General features: G+C 46.3%; 1 protein-coding gene across 1 annotated transcript in view; it reads left to right on the plus strand.

Moving 5' to 3' along the window:
- The window catches only part of SMC3 (structural maintenance of chromosomes 3), a 153,045-nt gene that overhangs the window by 120,758 nt on the left and 15,632 nt on the right, over positions 1-16,655 (plus strand). Inside the window, exons 26-27 of the mRNA XM_033942414.1 lie at positions 7,873-8,064; positions 14,095-14,272. Coding sequence (XP_033798305.1) covers positions 7,873-8,064; positions 14,095-14,272 — 370 coding nt within the window. The remainder of the gene's footprint in view (positions 1-7,872; positions 8,065-14,094; positions 14,273-16,655) is intronic.

Genomic DNA, 16,655 nt, shown 5'->3' on the forward strand with positions numbered 1-16,655 from the left:
TTCGGTCGATCATAACTCTTCCAGTTACGTGTAACCATCTGGATGGCTATTCCCGTCATTATCAAGAAAAGCTGTCAAGCCACGCCCCTCTTTTCTGTGATTCTCTTACTTCACTGGGAGCTTTACTGCCATCTACAGTTTTTCTAAACTAAACTAAACCTTAAGTTTGTATACCGCATCACCTCCACAGAAGTGGAGCTCGGCACGGTTTACAGGAATTGATATAGAAAGGAACTCCAAAGAAAAGTAGAAGAACTTGGTACAGAGAAGTTTAGAGAGACTTAGTATATCGAAGAGGGAGAGGTCGTTACATTTTAGAGAAAAGCCATGTTTTTAAATGTTTTCAGAAGAGTTGGAGGGAGGTCAGACTCCGAAGCGGGATAGTAAAGCTGTTCCAGAGTTCGGTGATCCTGAAGAAGAGGGATGTCCCTAATTTTCCTGCATGGGATATGCCCTTTAAAGAGGGGAAGGATAGTTTGAATTTTTGAGTAGATCTGGTGATGTTGGGACTCGAGGAGTTCCAAGATAGTGGAAAAAGGGGAGGAAGGATGCTGTGTAGAGACTTGAAGGTTAGACAGGCGCATTTGTAGTGAACTCTAAGGATTACTGGGAGCCAGTGAAGCTTAGACAGAAGCGGGGAGACATGGTCGAATTTGCTTTTTGCGAAGATTAGTTTAGCCGCGGTGTTCTGAATCCGCTGGAGTCTATGAAGGCTTTTCTTTGTTAGGCTTAGGTAGATGGAGTTACAGTAATCCAGTCTGGAAAGAATGATGGATTGAATGAGGACAGCAAAGTGTTGTTGATGGAAGCAGGATCTCACTTTCCTTAACATGTGAAGATTGAAAAAGCATTTTTTTACTAGGGAGTTAAGGTGGTCGTTAAAGGACAGTGTAGAATTAATGATGATGCCCAGAACTTTGCTTCACACAAGCTGGAAGGAGTGTTTTTGTTCTGCTCTCCCTTTTTATTTATTTTCTCTGTGTTTTAACAGTTAATTTTTGCTGGTTTTAGTGCTCTGAGCTTACCTATTTCATGGTTAGCTCTGCCTTTGTTGAGAAGAAGCAGACTGAGGTCTGCAGCTGACAGTCCAATCCCTTGTGGTACCTGTTAGCCATCAGCTCCAGTGTGTCATGTTAGCTTTCCTTCAAGCTGTCCTTGGCAAAGGGCTTACTGTGGTTTCCCTTTGGGTTCAACTCGCATGGTTCTCTTTTTTCAGGGCCCGACACCACAAATCTACTCTGGCGTCTCATGTGGACATAACCAGATTTATGAAGAGGGCTCTCTTCATCAGACCACCAGTCAAGATCCCGTTCCCTTCTTGGGATCTGAAAGTGGTTCTGCAGAGTCTCACCAAAGCTCTGTTTGAGCCGCTGGAAGAAGTGTCTCTACTGGATTTAATGATAAAGGCAGTCTTTCTGGTGGCTGTGATATCAGTGAGATGAGTCTCAGAGCTTCAGGCTCTTTCTTATAGAGAGCCTGTCCTTAAAATAACGGACACTGGGGTTTCTCTATGTATCACCCCTTCTTTTCTGCTGTAAGATGTTTCATGTCATTCGGAAAATTCAATTGCTAGCATTCCAGTCCACAGGATCTAAGAAACATGACCGGATTTTGAAGAAGTAATTTGTAATGTGTTTTTTTTTACTATGTATGTGTTTTTGGAACCTGCTTTGTATTACGCGGGATATAAATAAAAAACATAAGTTAGATGTAAGAAGTGTACTATTTCGGTATCTTGAGATCACCAACGACTTTAGGCTGTCTGACCATCTGTTTGTGCTGACTCATTCAGCTAAGCGAGGTGTGGCAGCATCTAAGGCCATGATTTCCATATGGATCCGTAAGGCCATTTTGTCAACCTACATTACCTGCGGAAAACAGTCTCCTATTTCCATCAAGGCACATTTGAGAAGAAGTTTATCTTTGTCTTGATCTGAAGCTAGAGCATTCTCCCCAAAGGAGATTAGTAGAGCAGTGACTTAGTCCACTCTACATACATTTGCTAAGTCTTATAGAGTGGATGTGGCAGCAAGAGAGGGCTCTGTTTTGGGTCCTCTGTTTTATGGGCTGGTGCAGTCAGCCAACCCTAGATATCTTGGATTGCTTTTGTATGCCTTGCTTGTAAAGCACAGTTACTTATCGTAACAGGTGTTATCCAGGGACAGCAGGCAGATATTCTTAACGCATGGGTGACGTCACCGATGGAGCCCCGGTACGGACACTTTTAACTAGAAAGTTCTAGTTGGCCGCACCGCGCATGCGCGAGTGCCTTCCCGCCCGACGGAGGAGTGTGTGGTCCCCAGTTAAGATAAGCCAGCTAAGAAGCCAACCCGGAGAGGTGGGTGGGATGTAAGAATATCTGCCTGCTGTCCCTGGATAACACCTGTTACGGTAAGTAACTGTGCTTTATCCCAGGACAAGCAGGCAGCATATTCTTAACGCATGGGTGACCTCCAAGCTAACAGAGAGGGAGGAGGGATGGTTGGCCATTAGGAAAATAAGTTTTGTAACACAGATTGGCCGAAGTGTCCATCCCGTCTGGAGAAGGCATCCAGACAGTAGTGGGCAGTGAACGTGTGAACTGAGGACCAAGTGGCAGCCTTGCAGATCTCCTCGATGGGCGTGGAGCGGAGGAAAGCCACAGAAGCAGCCATAGCTCTGACCCTGTGTGCCGTGACAGCACCTTCCAGTGAGAGACCGGCCCGAGCATAACAGAACGCAATGCAGGCAGCAAGCCAGTTGGAAAGCGTCCGTTTAGAGACAGGACGACCTAGACGGTTAGGGTCGAAGGACAAAAAGAGCTGAGGTGACGAGCGGTGTGCCCTGGTACGGTCAAGGTATTATGCAAGGGCGCGCTTACAGTCTAGCGTGTGTAACGCCTGCTCCCCAGGATGAGAATGGGGCTTAGGGAAAAAGACAGGCAACACAATGGAAGTCCGAGGTGGAAGTCCGAGACCACCTTGGGGAGAAATCTAGGATGGGTACACAGAACCACCTTGTCATGGTGAAAAGCAGTGAAATGTGGGTCGGCAACCAGTGCATGTAGCTCACTAACCCTCCTGGCAGAGGTGATGGCAATGAGGAAAAGCACCTTCCACGTAAGAAATTTGAGCGAATTTGTGGCAAGAGGCTCAAAAGGAGGTTTCATGAGGGCTGATAAAACCACATTCAGGTCCCAGACGACTGAAGGAGGCTTCAGAGGTGGTTTGACATTGAAGAGGCCTCTCATGAACCGGGAAACCAGTGGATGAGCCGTGAGAGGTTTTCCGAGGATAGGCTCATGAAACGCAGTGATGGCACTGAGGTGGACTCTGATTGAGGTAGACTTGAGGCCAGCGTCGGACAGAGAGAGCAAATAGTCCAGAACAGTTTCCACCGCCAATGAGGTGGGATCGTGGTGATGCAGGAGACACCAAGAGGAGAACCTGGTCCACTTCTGATGGTAACACTGGAGGGTGGCCGGTTTCCTGGAGGCATCCAAAATACGACGGACAGGCTGAGACAGATTGTCTGGAGAGCTCAGCCCGAGAGAAACCAAGCTGTCAGGTGGAGCGAAGACAGATTGGGATGCAGTAGAGACTGATGCTGCTGTGTAAGTAGAGTAGGAAACACAGGAAGAGGAATGGGTTCCCTGGAGCTGAGCTGGAGCAGGAGGGAGAACCAGTGTTGGCGAGGCCACCGAGGAGCGATGAGAATCATGGTGGCTCTGTCCCTGCGGAGTTTGGATAACGTCCGTAACATCAGAGGCAGTGGAGGAAAGGCATAGAGGAACCGATCCGTCCAGTCGAGCAGGAATGCATCCGGGGCCAGACGATGAGGAGAGAAGAGTCTGGAACAGAACTGGGGCAGCTGATGGTTGTGAGGAGCTGCAAAGAGGTCCACCTGAGGAGTGCCCCAGCGGGCAAAGATGGAGTGGAGTGTGGGAGGATCCAGAGTCCACTCGTGAGGTTGAAGGATGCGGCTGAGATTGTCGGCCAGGGAGTTCTGTTCTCCCTGGATATAGACAGCCTTGAGGAAGAGACTGTGGGCCGTGGCCCAGGTCCAGATGCGGATGGCCTCCTGACAGAGGAGGGGAGATCCGGTGCCGCCTTGCTTGTTTATGTAGTACATGGCGACTTGGTTGTCTGTGCACATGAGCAGAACCTGAGGGTAGAGAAGATGCTGGAAGGCCTTGAGAGCATAGAACATGGCTCTGAGTTCCAGGAAATTGATGTGATGTTGACGCTCCTGAGGGGACCAGAGTCCCTGGGTGCAAAGATCTCCCAGGTGAGCTCCCCATGCATAGGGGGAGGCATCCGTGGTTATGATCATGGAGTGAGGGGGTAGATGAAATAGCAGACCCCTGGAAAGATTTGAGGAGTTCAACCACCATTGAAGAGATTGCTGAAGAGACAATGTGACAGAGATGGGATGAGAAAGAAGATCCGTGTTCTGTGACCATTGGTTGGCAAGAGCCCATTGAGGTGTCCTGAGGTGGAGTCGCGCCAGAGGAAGCACATGGACCGTCGAGGCCATGTGGCCCAGGAGGACCATCATCTGTCGGGCTGGAATGGAGTGATGAAGGAGCACCTGACGACAGAGGTGGAACAGGGTCCGTTGACGGTCGGAGGGGAGAAACGCCCTCATCAGAGTGGTGTCGAGAACTGCTCCAATGAACTGAAGTCGCTGTGTGGGAAGCAGATGCGACTTGGGGTAGTTGATCTCGAACCCCAGGAGATGGAGGAAAGAGATGGTGTGATGAGTGGCTTGTAGCACAAGTGGAGATGTAGGTGCTTTCACCAACCAATCGTCCAAGTAGGGGAACACCTGGAGGTCGTGAGACCTGAGGAAGGCCGCCACCACAATAAGGCACTTGGTGAACACCCTGGGCGATGAAGCGAGGCCAAAAGGTAGCACTTTGTACTGATAGTGACGGTGCAGTATCTGAAACCGTAGGTAGCGACGTGAAGTCGGATTGATTGGGATGTGAGTGTAGGCCTCTTTGAGGTCCAGGGAACATAGCCAGTCGTGCTGAGAGAGAAGAGAGTAAAGCGTGGCAAGGGAGAGCATTCTGAACTTCTCCTTGACCAGACACTTGTTGAGGTCCCTGAGATCAAGGATGGGACGGAGGTCTCCAGTCTTCTTGGGAACCAGGAAGTAGCGGGAGTAGAATCCCTGACCCCTTTGGTCCGGAGGCACCTCTTCGATGGCATTGAGAAGAAGGAGGGATTGGACCTCCCTCAGGAGGAGGGGGATTTGGGAGGAGTGAGAAGCAGACTCTACGGGAGGATTGTCTGGTGGAAGAGTCTGGAAGTTGAGAGAGTAGCCGTGGCGAATGATGTTGAGGACCCATTGGTCTGATGTGATGACCTCCCAACGGCTGAGGAAGATTTGGAGGCGACCTCCGATAGGCTGAGGAAGAGGCAATGATGGTGGGAGACTGGCAATGCCCTGGAGGAAGAAGTCAAAAGGGCTGAGATGGTTTTGACGGAGGGAGAGGCTTGGCAGGTTGGTGAGACTGTGAGCGAGCCTGAGTTTGATGCTGTTGCCGAGGTTGGCGAGGCTGCTGTTGAGGCGGGTTGAGAGGTCTGGCCGAGAACCTGCGTTGGTAGGAAGACTGCTGTCGGTAGGGGCGAGTCGGCGGAGTCTTCTTTTTAGGCTTCACCAGGGTGTCCCACCTGGTCTCGTGAGCCGAGAGTTTCTGGGTTGTTGAGTCCAGGGACTCTCCGAAGAGTTCATCACCAAGACAAGGTGCATTAGCCAGGCGGTCTTGGTGGTTAATGTCGAGGTCAGAAACTCTCAGCCAGGCCAGACGCCGCATGGCAACAGCCATGGCAGACGCTCGAGAGGTTAGCTCAAATGAGTCATAAATGGAGCGCACCATGAATTTCCGGAGTTGGAGCAGACTGGAAATTTGTTGTTGAAAAAGAGGTACCTTACGTTCAGGGATGTATTTTTGTAAGGCGGAGAATTGTTGCACCAGATGCTTCATGTAGAAGGAGAAGTGAAAAGTGTAATTATTTGCCCTGTTGGCCAGCATTGCATTCTGGAAAAGGCGCTTGCCAAACTTATCCATAGTTTTTCCCTCTCTGCCAGGAGGGGTGGAGGCATAGACACTGGAGCCCTGAATTTTTTTTAAGGTGGACTCCACCAGGAGAGATTCATGGGGCAATTGAGGCTTGTCAAACCCTGGAATGGGAATGACCCGATACAAGCTATCCAATTTGCGAGGGTCCCCAGGGACAGTGAGGGGGTTCTCCCAGTTCTTATAAAAAGTTTCCCGTAGGATGTCATGTACGGGTAACTTGATGAATTCCTTGGGAGGTTGCTCAAAGTCTAGGGCCTCGAGAAAGGCCTGTGACTTTTTAGAGTCGGACTCTAAGGGAATGGAAAGAGCAGCAGACATCTCCCTGAGGAATTTGGTGAACGAGGACTGTTCAGGTTTTGAAACGGTATCAGTCACTGAAGGTTCCTCGTCCGTGGAGGAAGCGTCTTCCTCGGTACCGTGTGGGGATTCTTCCCATAAGTCTGGGTCCCTGATGTCGGGGTGCGCACGGCGGGACATCGGTGTGGACGGCTCGGCATGGCGGGTTTTGGAGAGAGACTTGCCAGAGCGGACCGAGGCGGTACCGGGAGAGGAAGACCGGTGCCGTACCTGGTACCGAGAAGGATCGGCGTCAGAGCAGGTCTGTACCGTAGGTTGAGAAAGATGTGGCTCAGCCGAGAGGACCGGCATGGAAGTGTTGAGCGGTACCGAGGGGGTCGACACCGATGGAATGGTGCGAGGCTCGGACCGGTCCTGTACCGGAAGGTGCGGTGCCAGTAACGCCGGCAACAGTTGTTGGAGTTGTTGCTGCAGCTGCTCCTGTAACTGGGTTTGGAGTATGGCCGCAATGCGGTCGTCCAGGGGGGGCACCGGTACCGCTTTTTTCTTTTTCGGTACCATAGGTGCCGCTCTACACTCCAGCGATGAGGAGGCCGATGACGAGGCACTCACCGATATCGGAGCGGAGCGTTTGTGGGGTCGATGCGGTGCCGAGGTTGCCGGTGTCGCAACCGTGGCAGGAGGGCGCTCAAGGGAAGTGGAAGGCTTCTTAGCCGGCTTACCTGGGGCCAGCGACCCCGAAGAAGGATCCTGTGGAGTCGAAGTAGTCGGTGTCGACTTTTGCGGTGCCGTCGACATCGCGGCAGATTCCATGGCAGATCCGGTACCGAATAGAATATTTTACTGGATCTGCCTATTTTTTAATGTGCGCTTTTTAAGCGTAGCACAGCGGGTGCAGGAGTCCACCCGATGCTCTGGACCCAAGCACTGCAGGCACCAATTGTGCGGGTCGGTAAGAGAAATCGGGCGTGCACACCGCTGGCACTTCTTAAAGCCCGGTTGAGGGGGCATGAAGGGAAACACGGCCTCCACAAAATCAAAGCCGGAGGCCTGTATGGTGGCAACAGGCCCCGCCGGGGCCGGCCCTAAAAAATAAAGAAAACTCGACGAGTTGTTTTTTTGGTTTTTTTAATTTGTAAAAAGAAAATTAACGGGATCCGAAAGGAAAAAAACTGAAAAAAAGTACGCGAGCGGGAAGGCAGAACTAAGTTTTCAACAGCCATTGAAACACATGCGACTTCTTCGCTCCGCGGAAACGAAGAAACTGGGGACCACGCACTCCTCCGTCGGGCGGGAAGGCACTCGCGCATGCGCGGTGCGGCCAACTAGAACTTTCTAGTTAAAAGTATCCGTACCGGGGCTCCGTCAGTGACGTCACCCATGCGTTAAGAATATGCTGCCTGCTTGTCCTGGGATAACTGTGCTTTATATGAACATGCATAAATTGAATTGGTGATTTGTAACTTTAATGAATACAGTAAATGATTGTTACTTTTTTTTTTTTTTAGGTATCAAAGAATTTCAGTGAGGTCTTCCAGAAGCTGGTGCCTGGTGGCAAAGCCACACTAGTTATGAAGAAAGGAGACATTGAGGGAAGTCAGTCTCAAGACGAGGGAGAAGGCAGCACTGAAAGCGAGAGAGGGTCTGGATCGCAGAGTAGTGTCCCATCTGTGGACCAGTTCACTGGAGTTGGAATTAGGGTAAAGAATATTGATCTTCTAATTGGGATTCCACTCTCAAAAATATCACTGCCACAGCTTATTTATTGTATGAATTAGAGAGAAGTCCACCATTTTCTTCCAGGTTCTGGCTTTTGCAGTCTCAAGAGGACAAGGGAATAGTCGCCAGAACTAAATCTGGAGAGGTCTTTCAGATGGCTAACCTGGGATGAATTTGGATCCTTTTTGTCATCCCTTCCTATCTAACTCCCCTTTAACAGGTTAATTTTCCCTCTCCTCTGGCTTAATCTAATCTGGTATTTCTGAGTCTCGCTATGCCTAAACAGGTTCAAGGCGACTTAAAATATTTTGAATTACAGAATGAATTTGCTACATTATAGTAGTTTGAGGAGGACAGAATTATGAATAGGGTAATAGAGATAAGAGCATGGAGGTACTTTGATTGTACTGAGTAGAGGGTGGGATTTAGTGATATTAGATATTTTGAGTTAGTTGTCTACAGTGTGTATGCTTTCAAAGAAGAGAGAGAGATTTTCACAGTAGATTTATTCATCTTGCTTGAATTCAAGGCTGTGTATTAGGACATACTGCACAAATGGTATAAATTTGGATTTTAGATTTAGGCCCCCTTTTACTAAACCGCGCTAGTGTTTTTTAGCGCCAGGAGCCACGCTGTTCCTATGAGTTCCTATGAGCGTCAGGAGCAGTGCAGGGCATTCAGCGAATCTCCCAGCGTTAAAAATTGCTAGCGCAGTTTCGTAAAATGGGGGGTTAATGTTTGCCCTTCCAAATAAGCAATGAGTTACAATTAAGATGTAATTGTCCATTCTCTGCCACTGTGAATTTACTTATTTAAGTTTAGGGTGAAATGACTTACTCCAGGTCAGAAGTGGTATCGAAGGGAAAAGCAGGATTTCAACCCTGATTTTCCTGATTCTCAGCCTACTACTCTAACCACTAGGAAGGACAGTTCTATGACTGGATGCCTCCAGAATGTATGGAACGCAAGTCCTATTATAGAATACTAGCATAACCCATTATCAGTGCACCTATTATTTATGTGCCTACGGTTATGCTAGCCACAGATCTGGTGTAGGTGCAGGAGCCCAAATGCAGCAGGGATAGGTGTAACTGGGAGCCCTGCTATGCTCCTCCCAGATGTACCTCTCCTTGCAAATACATGCTATGTAAGTTAAATGGGTTTCTAGTACAAAAGGCATATGAATCTTGAATCAGTGGGTTATTCACCTCTACTTGCAAGTTTGTGTAGAAGGTGTCATCTACATTTTTTGGCCCCAACTCACTGCTCTGCCCCTCAGTTTCTCCTTCTACATGTGAGTTGAGGGTGTCTTTCTGATCTGCTCTGGGCCATTCCCAACTTGGAACCTCAATATGGTTTTGCATTCTCTCAGCAAGGCCCCATATGAGCCCTTGCAAGAGATGTCACTGATGGATCTTACCATTAAGACAGTTTTTCTGGTAAATATTGCCTCAGTGAGAATGGTCTCTGAGCTGCAGGCTCTGTCGTGCAGAGAGCTTTGCCTCAGGTTTATGGAGGCAGGAGTCTCATTATGTAGGGTACCTTCCTTTATGCCAAAAGTAGTCTTGGCCTTCCATATAAATCAGGAAGTCTGGCTACCCGCATTCCATGTTCTTCTAAGAAAAGAGAATCAAAAATTAAAAAAAAATTTTAATAGTTAACTATTAAATTTTTTTTTAAATTTTTGATTCTCTTAGAAGAACATTGTATTTATAATAAGAAAAGTTTGATTATATTATTTTGATACTCCCATTTCAAGTGAGCATGTTGATACCGCATTCCATACCACAGGTTCAAAGATAAAGGACAAAGTCTTGGCATTACTGGATGTTAGGAGAGTTGTTCTTTGTTACCTCAAGGTCTCAAGTGATTTTTGTCTCTCAGATATTTTTGTACTACTGAATCCTAGCTGCCTGGGGAAGCCAGCTTCTAAGCCTTCCATTTCAAGATGGATTCGTATGGCTATTCTTCAGCGTATATCGGGTGTAGTAAGCAATCACCGATTTCTTTTAGAGCACACACTGAGGAGTGTGGCTTCTTCATGGTTGGAGTCCTGGGTGGTTTCACTTGAGATCAGTAGGGCAGCTTCGTGGTCTACCCTCCATACTTTCACAAACTTTTATAAGGTGGATGTGGCAGCACGACTGGATGCCACTTTTGGGTCCTCGGTGCTAACAGGTTCATCTGCCCCACCCTAGACTCAGAGTACTGCTTTGATACATCCTACTAGTTCAAGACTCATATGCATTTTGCACTAGAAGGGAAGATTAGGTTCTTACCTCAATCTTTCTAGTAGAAAGGCATATGAATCTTGAAGACCCGTCCTGTCAGATTTCAATTTAGCCTGCTTAAATGTCTCAGATATATTATGTCATAGCAACATTCTCCAAATCTGCGAGGTGTTTCCATCTGGATAAGTGCCTTGATTCAACAATCGGATACTTTGTACTTCTGAGGTCTCCTTTCCACTAATGGGTTCCTCTGTATCTCTCAAGGGATGGGCTTGCTGGAGGTTAGGCAAGACGCCATTTATTGATTAATACCTGGAAGGTCTCCACAGTGTTGAGAGATATCCTTCTCAAGAGAAGAGTTTTATTGATAGCTCTCTATTGAATACAGGCAGTCCCCAGAGTTACAGACGTCCAACTTAAGTATGACTCACACTTAACGCGGTTGCGGCTTCATTTGATTTCACTGAGCAGTATTTCCAGTGGCATAGGCTCCTACATTTCTCCTGCAACAGATTCAGGAATGATGAATGGCCACATTAAGAACACTGGTAGGGACAGTTGGCCCTTTTGTCAGCTGGAAGCAGAGGTAAGCAGTAAGAATCTTAAAATCTACAAGTTCTAAGTTACATACAAATCCAACTTAAGAACAGCTGTAAAAACGTAACTCGTTCTTAACCTGGGGACTGCCTGTATATTAAAAAATGTTTTGAAAAATAGGGGACTGTAGGAAATCATAAGTGTTAGTGCTGGTTGCATTCGAAGGTGGCTGTTGGGGTTCCACCTTGTTTTTACTTTCCTATTGGCATTGGTTTTCTTTAATGGTAGTTGGTTAAGAGCAGAACAGATTTAGCTTCATTGAGGAGTTCCCCGTGCCCCTCCTCTTTCTTTTTCCTGTTGTAGTGGCTGTCAACTGCTTTGGTATGAGCTCTGAAGAGCAGAACACAGTGCAGAAATAAGGGAGGTGGAGCTAAAAAATTTAGATGATGCCTTCTACACAAACTCACAAGTAGAGGTGAATAACTCATTGATTTAAGACTTATATGCCTTTCTGCTGGAAAGATTATCGTTGTAAGAACCTAATCTTCCCATTTGCAAAATAGCTCTTTGGATTCCTGTTGACACTCCTCTGTGTATGTACACTTAAAATGTGCAAATGCTAGTATTTTAGACATTTAGCTTGCAAGGGATGGAGAAATGCAGACACCTAGAATATAGAACATCTCTTTAGGTGGCTACTCCATTTCATGCCTTATAATAAGCTACAGTGCTGGCCAAATTATTATGGATTTTGGCAATGCTAAGAACTTGCTGACAGTAAATCTTTGTAAACTACACTGCCGTGTTTTGCTGATGCTTACAGCATGGAATGTCTGTGCTGGGAATAGGTGTACTGCCTCAAAATGACAGTTGAGACGGAAGACTTTTCATTGGCTGTCCAAGCCAGCTCAATCACATTTTTTTTTTTTTTTTTTTTAAACGTGTTTTTATTAACAGTGAAAAATACACCTCCCAACAGGGCATAACAGTAAACATCAGAAAGACAAAAGACAACTGCAGCAAATTATTAACATATGTCTAGGATGATTAATATTACAGACTGAAACACCTCATTTTTGGGCGTTCTTGGTATATATTAAATGCAAGGTATTTAACAAACCTTTTACATTACGTTACATTACTGATTTCTATTCCGCCTCAACCTTGCAGTTCTGGGCGGATTACAAAAGAGACATCTGGACATTTCCAGGATGATTACAAAGAGACTTCTGGACTTTTCCAGAAGAGTTACAAGAAGAAGAACATTTCCAGAGAAGTTATAAGAAGAATGGTGTAGTATAGTTTAGGGAATGGGATACGGCAAGGAGGATTGGGCTATTCCAGTGGATATACAATTCGGGATGCTGTACAGATAGGATATAGTGCAGTTTCAGTATATATGCAGTTAGGGAAGCTTTTCTAGCCATTAGCGAGTGTTTGTATTATGTAATATTAATTCTTAAACATGGAGCTCTAGTAATGGATAAGAATTGTAATATCAGCACAAAGAAGGTAAGATTTATGTTCTTTTGGAGGAAACAACCTTAACACAGAAGGAAATTGCTTGGAAGCTGTCCATCTCATCACAGTTTGTGAGTGTCTGTCAAAATAATGTTGGCAAGAGGTGAAACTTTGTCGCCAAGAAGAAGATCTGCCTGTTGTCACAAGCCTTGTCCAGTGCCAGGGATGACCGAATATTGGAGATTGGAGAAGCTGGGCCTTTTCTCCCTTGAAAAGAGGAGACTGCGAGGGGACATGATCGAAACATTCAAAATACTGAAGGGAATAGACGTAGTAGAAAAAGACAAACTGTTCACCCTCTCCAAGATAGGGAGAACGAGAGGACACTCTCTAAAGTTGAAAGGGGATAGATTCTGTACAAACGTAAGGGAATTCTTCTTCACCCAGAGTGGTAGAAAACTGGAACGGTCTTCCAGAGTCTGTTATAGGGGAAAACATCCTCCAGGGTTTCAAGACAAAGTTGGACAAGTTCATGCTAAACTGGTGAGACTGGACTCATTTTGAGCACTGGCCTTGACCTAGGGGCTGCCGCGTGAGCGGACTGCTGGGCAGGATGGACCACTGGTCTGACCCAACAGCAGCAATTCTTATGTTCTTAACATATCCGCAGAGCAGGATAGCGAGTTTGCAGCACTTGCAGCAGGAGTGGAGAGAACTGTTCGTCATCAACTTTTTAGAGCAAATTTGAAGGCATGTTGACCCTAGAGAAAGCTGTTGCTCACAGAAACCATGAAGAAGAAAAGATTATCCTGGGTCAATAAATATTCATCCTGCAGAAGACTGGGCTAAGGTAATTTTATGAAAATAAATTTTACAATCTTTTTACAGCTTCAGAACCACTTCTTTGAATAAATGCTTAAAAACTTTTATTATGCATTTCAGCTGCTCAAGTCATAGTGAAATCATGTGGTGTCTTTTCACATAAGAGCACAATGCAGATCCTTGATGATCATGCTCCACTGCTGCATAAATGTCCTGGAGAGGAATTTCACAAATATTATGTAGTTCAGTCAAAGGTCCACTTGCAGTGATGGTGTGAAGAGAAATTAGCATGCAAAGCCTAAGCTGGTTGCACATTTGAGGGGACCATGCAGCAGGAACAGTACCAGAAGGTTTTCAAAACAAAACTGCTTCCCCAAACAGAAGCTTGGTATGTTGAAAACCTTTAAGGAAGAGGTAATCTTTGAACAAGACAAGGCCCCCTGCCATACCATTAAGAAAATTAAGAACTTTTTGGCCTAAAAACAAGTGAAACTTCTGGACTGGCCAGGAAAAGTGCAGACATGAATCCTATCGAGAATGTCTGGAAAATCTTGAAGGACAAGATGCATGACTGCACTGTCAAAAAAGAGGCGGCAACAAATGGAGAGACTGATTCAAGAATGGTTCCACAACAAGATCACCAAGAAGTGTGCAAAGAATATGATTGAAGGCATACCAGATCATATAAAGACAGTGATAAAGCACATGATGGATGGACAAAATATTGACACTACGCTGACTGATATCCAAATTTTACATGAAATTAGAAACGTTCTAACAGTTATAATAAGAGTTTCATTTTAGTGTACTAAACATGTATTTTGTTAAATTTTGCACCTTTCTGTATTTTGCAATGAAATATCTGAGTCATTTTCAATAAAAATAACTTTGGCCAGCACTGTAATAATATAGCAACTAGTAGGTCAAATCATTTATTTGATGTTCTCTCCATTTTTCTAGGTATCATTTACCGGAAAACAAGGTGAAATGAGGGAAATGCAGCAGCTGTCAGGTGGACAAAAATCTTTAGTGGCTCTTGCTCTCATTTTTGCAATTCAGAAATGTGATCCAGCTCCCTTTTATCTATTCGATGAAATTGACCAAGCCCTGGATGCCCAACACAGAAAGGCTGTTTCAGGTAGATTTTGTATATATTGTTTCTATTTTCCAAACCAAAAGATCTTAAGATGATATACTGGAAATTGAGAGGGAATTGGAAAGGTATCGGAAGTGTGGATGCTTTTGATTCTCTGTATTTAACATGTTTGGAATGGATTGGCTTTATTCTTTTTGATGTATCACTATTGGCAAGCATTAAGTAGTGTACAAGATACAGAAAAAGTTTAAAAACAGTTAGAAAGCAATTGTATCACACAATACACAACATCCCAATGGAAAGGTCTTAAGAGATTGCAGCTGCTCCAGAGCACAGCGGCTAGACCAATCCTTTGCAAGACCCGGTTTGAGAGGGCCAGTCCGCTGCTGGCAGAGCTGCACTGGTTGCCAGTCAAGAGCAGAATTCATTTTAATGTTGCATGAATGGTCCACAAAGCTATATATGGGGAAGACTTGACTGAACTAATATCTGGCATTCAGGTCACACCTTCCTTCGACAGCTTAAGAACGGCCCAGCACTGTAAACTGCCCTTCTCCTCTCCACGTCAAATCCAAAAAAATCACTTCAAGTCTACCTTCGAGTTCCAAGGTCCCAAGATTTGAAATTGCCTACCAGTCTGCTTCTGACAGATCCCTTCCTACCTTCAATTCAGGAAATCACTAAAGATACACCTATTCTTACTGTAATCTAAGATTGGAACTCAATTTGGTTTGTTCCTTGATGTTACTGTATGAATCCTTATTAATCTTGTTGTAAGCCACAATGATTCCTTACTGTTAATTGTGGGATATAAGAAACAGTATGGTAGGATATATCATAAATAATTCATAAACAGCTATCAGACAATTATATATATAATCTCTTGGCAGAATTCTGCGCTGTGCAGAATTTGCACAGTATTCACCATCCACATAGAATTCTGCACAGATCTGTTATCTCCCGCATTCCTGGTCCTTCTCCTGACTTGGCAACCCCCCTCCCCTCGTGCAGGTCTGGTTTCCAGTCGACCCCCCCCCCCTCCATGTGTGGAACCAGTATCCATGGGCCCTCCCAAAGCAGCAGCAATAGCCAGCTAGCAGAGGCAATGCTGTAATCAGGTTGCTTGTGGCCGGCCCCACCAGGGCCTTTCCTCTGCCACTTCACTTCTGATGCAGCAGAGGAAAGGCTTTGACAGAGCTGGCTGCAAGGAGCCTGTTCACAGTGCTGCCTCTGCTGACTGGCCCTGCTGCTGCTTTGGGAAGGCTCGAAGGTAAGAGATACTGGCTCCACACATGGAAGGGGATTGATTGGAGGCCATACCCACACAAAGGAAAGAGGGGATTAAGTCAAGAGCAGGATGGCAGGGAGATGCCATGGGTGGGGCAATCAGAGAGTGAGAGAGAGGGTAGACCCACAGAAGGAGGAGGAGAAGGGGACATGGATGTTGGACCATAATTTGGGGGAGGGGAGAGGTGGGGGCATGGATGGTGAATCAAAAGTGGAGAGCGGGGGAAGAGGAAGGGACATGGATGCTGGACCCGTAGGGGGGGGAGGGGAGAAAGTGACCCAGACCAGAAAGGAGGGAGAGATGTGAAGAAGAGGGAGTGGGGTGGGGTGAGGGGACATGGATGCATTGAAAATACTTGATATTGTGTTTAAATCAAAATCTCAATAACTTGAAACTTGACCTACAAGTGAGGGTGGGGGGATAGTAGAGAAAGAGAGAGTGACTCGGACCAGAAAGAGGTGGTGGAAAGGAAGGAAGAGATGCTTGGCCGTTGAGAGAGGAAGCCAGGAATTCCAGACCATGGGCAGCAGGGAAGGGATTCAGGGTGCAAGTGAAGAGAGGTGGTTGGCTTGGTGGGGTGAGGGGACATGGATGCTGGAACCACAAGGGAGCGAGGGGATGGTAGTGAGAGGAAGAGAGTGTGGCATAGACCAGAAAGTGGGTGGGAAGGGAAAAAGAGATTCTTTAGCACTCTCCAGACCAGTAGAGGTTAACTTTACGATTGGGTATATATCTAATCATGACCAGCAGGTGGAGACTGAAAACAAAACTTTGGGACAGTATATCCTAGCCCCTCCTCTCTATTTCCCTCAGTCTTCTTTCAGTCTCCAGCAGGTGTTGAGTGATCTGTACCCATCTCCCTTGGTAGGGCTGTTGGAATTTGTTTAGAGGTTTATTGTCCCTGTTTTTAGCCGGACGGAGCTTGGACGGACTCTGTTTGGGGGTTCGTCCGACCTCGGGGGTGTCAAACCCGGCGGGTCACGAGCGGGGTCCCTCCCCCCACTTCCTCCACCTCCCCATATTTTTTTAGAGGAGCCTCAGCAGTAAGCCTTGCCCCCTAAATCAAGCAAGGCATATTGCTTCGAGAGCCTGTGGAGTCTGTTCTGTAAAAAAAAAAAAAAAAAATCCTGAGGTAGT

This window comes from Geotrypetes seraphini, chromosome 4 (genome assembly GCF_902459505.1).
Source record: "Geotrypetes seraphini chromosome 4, aGeoSer1.1, whole genome shotgun sequence".
NCBI classification, from domain to species: domain Eukaryota; kingdom Metazoa; phylum Chordata; class Amphibia; order Gymnophiona; family Dermophiidae; genus Geotrypetes; species Geotrypetes seraphini.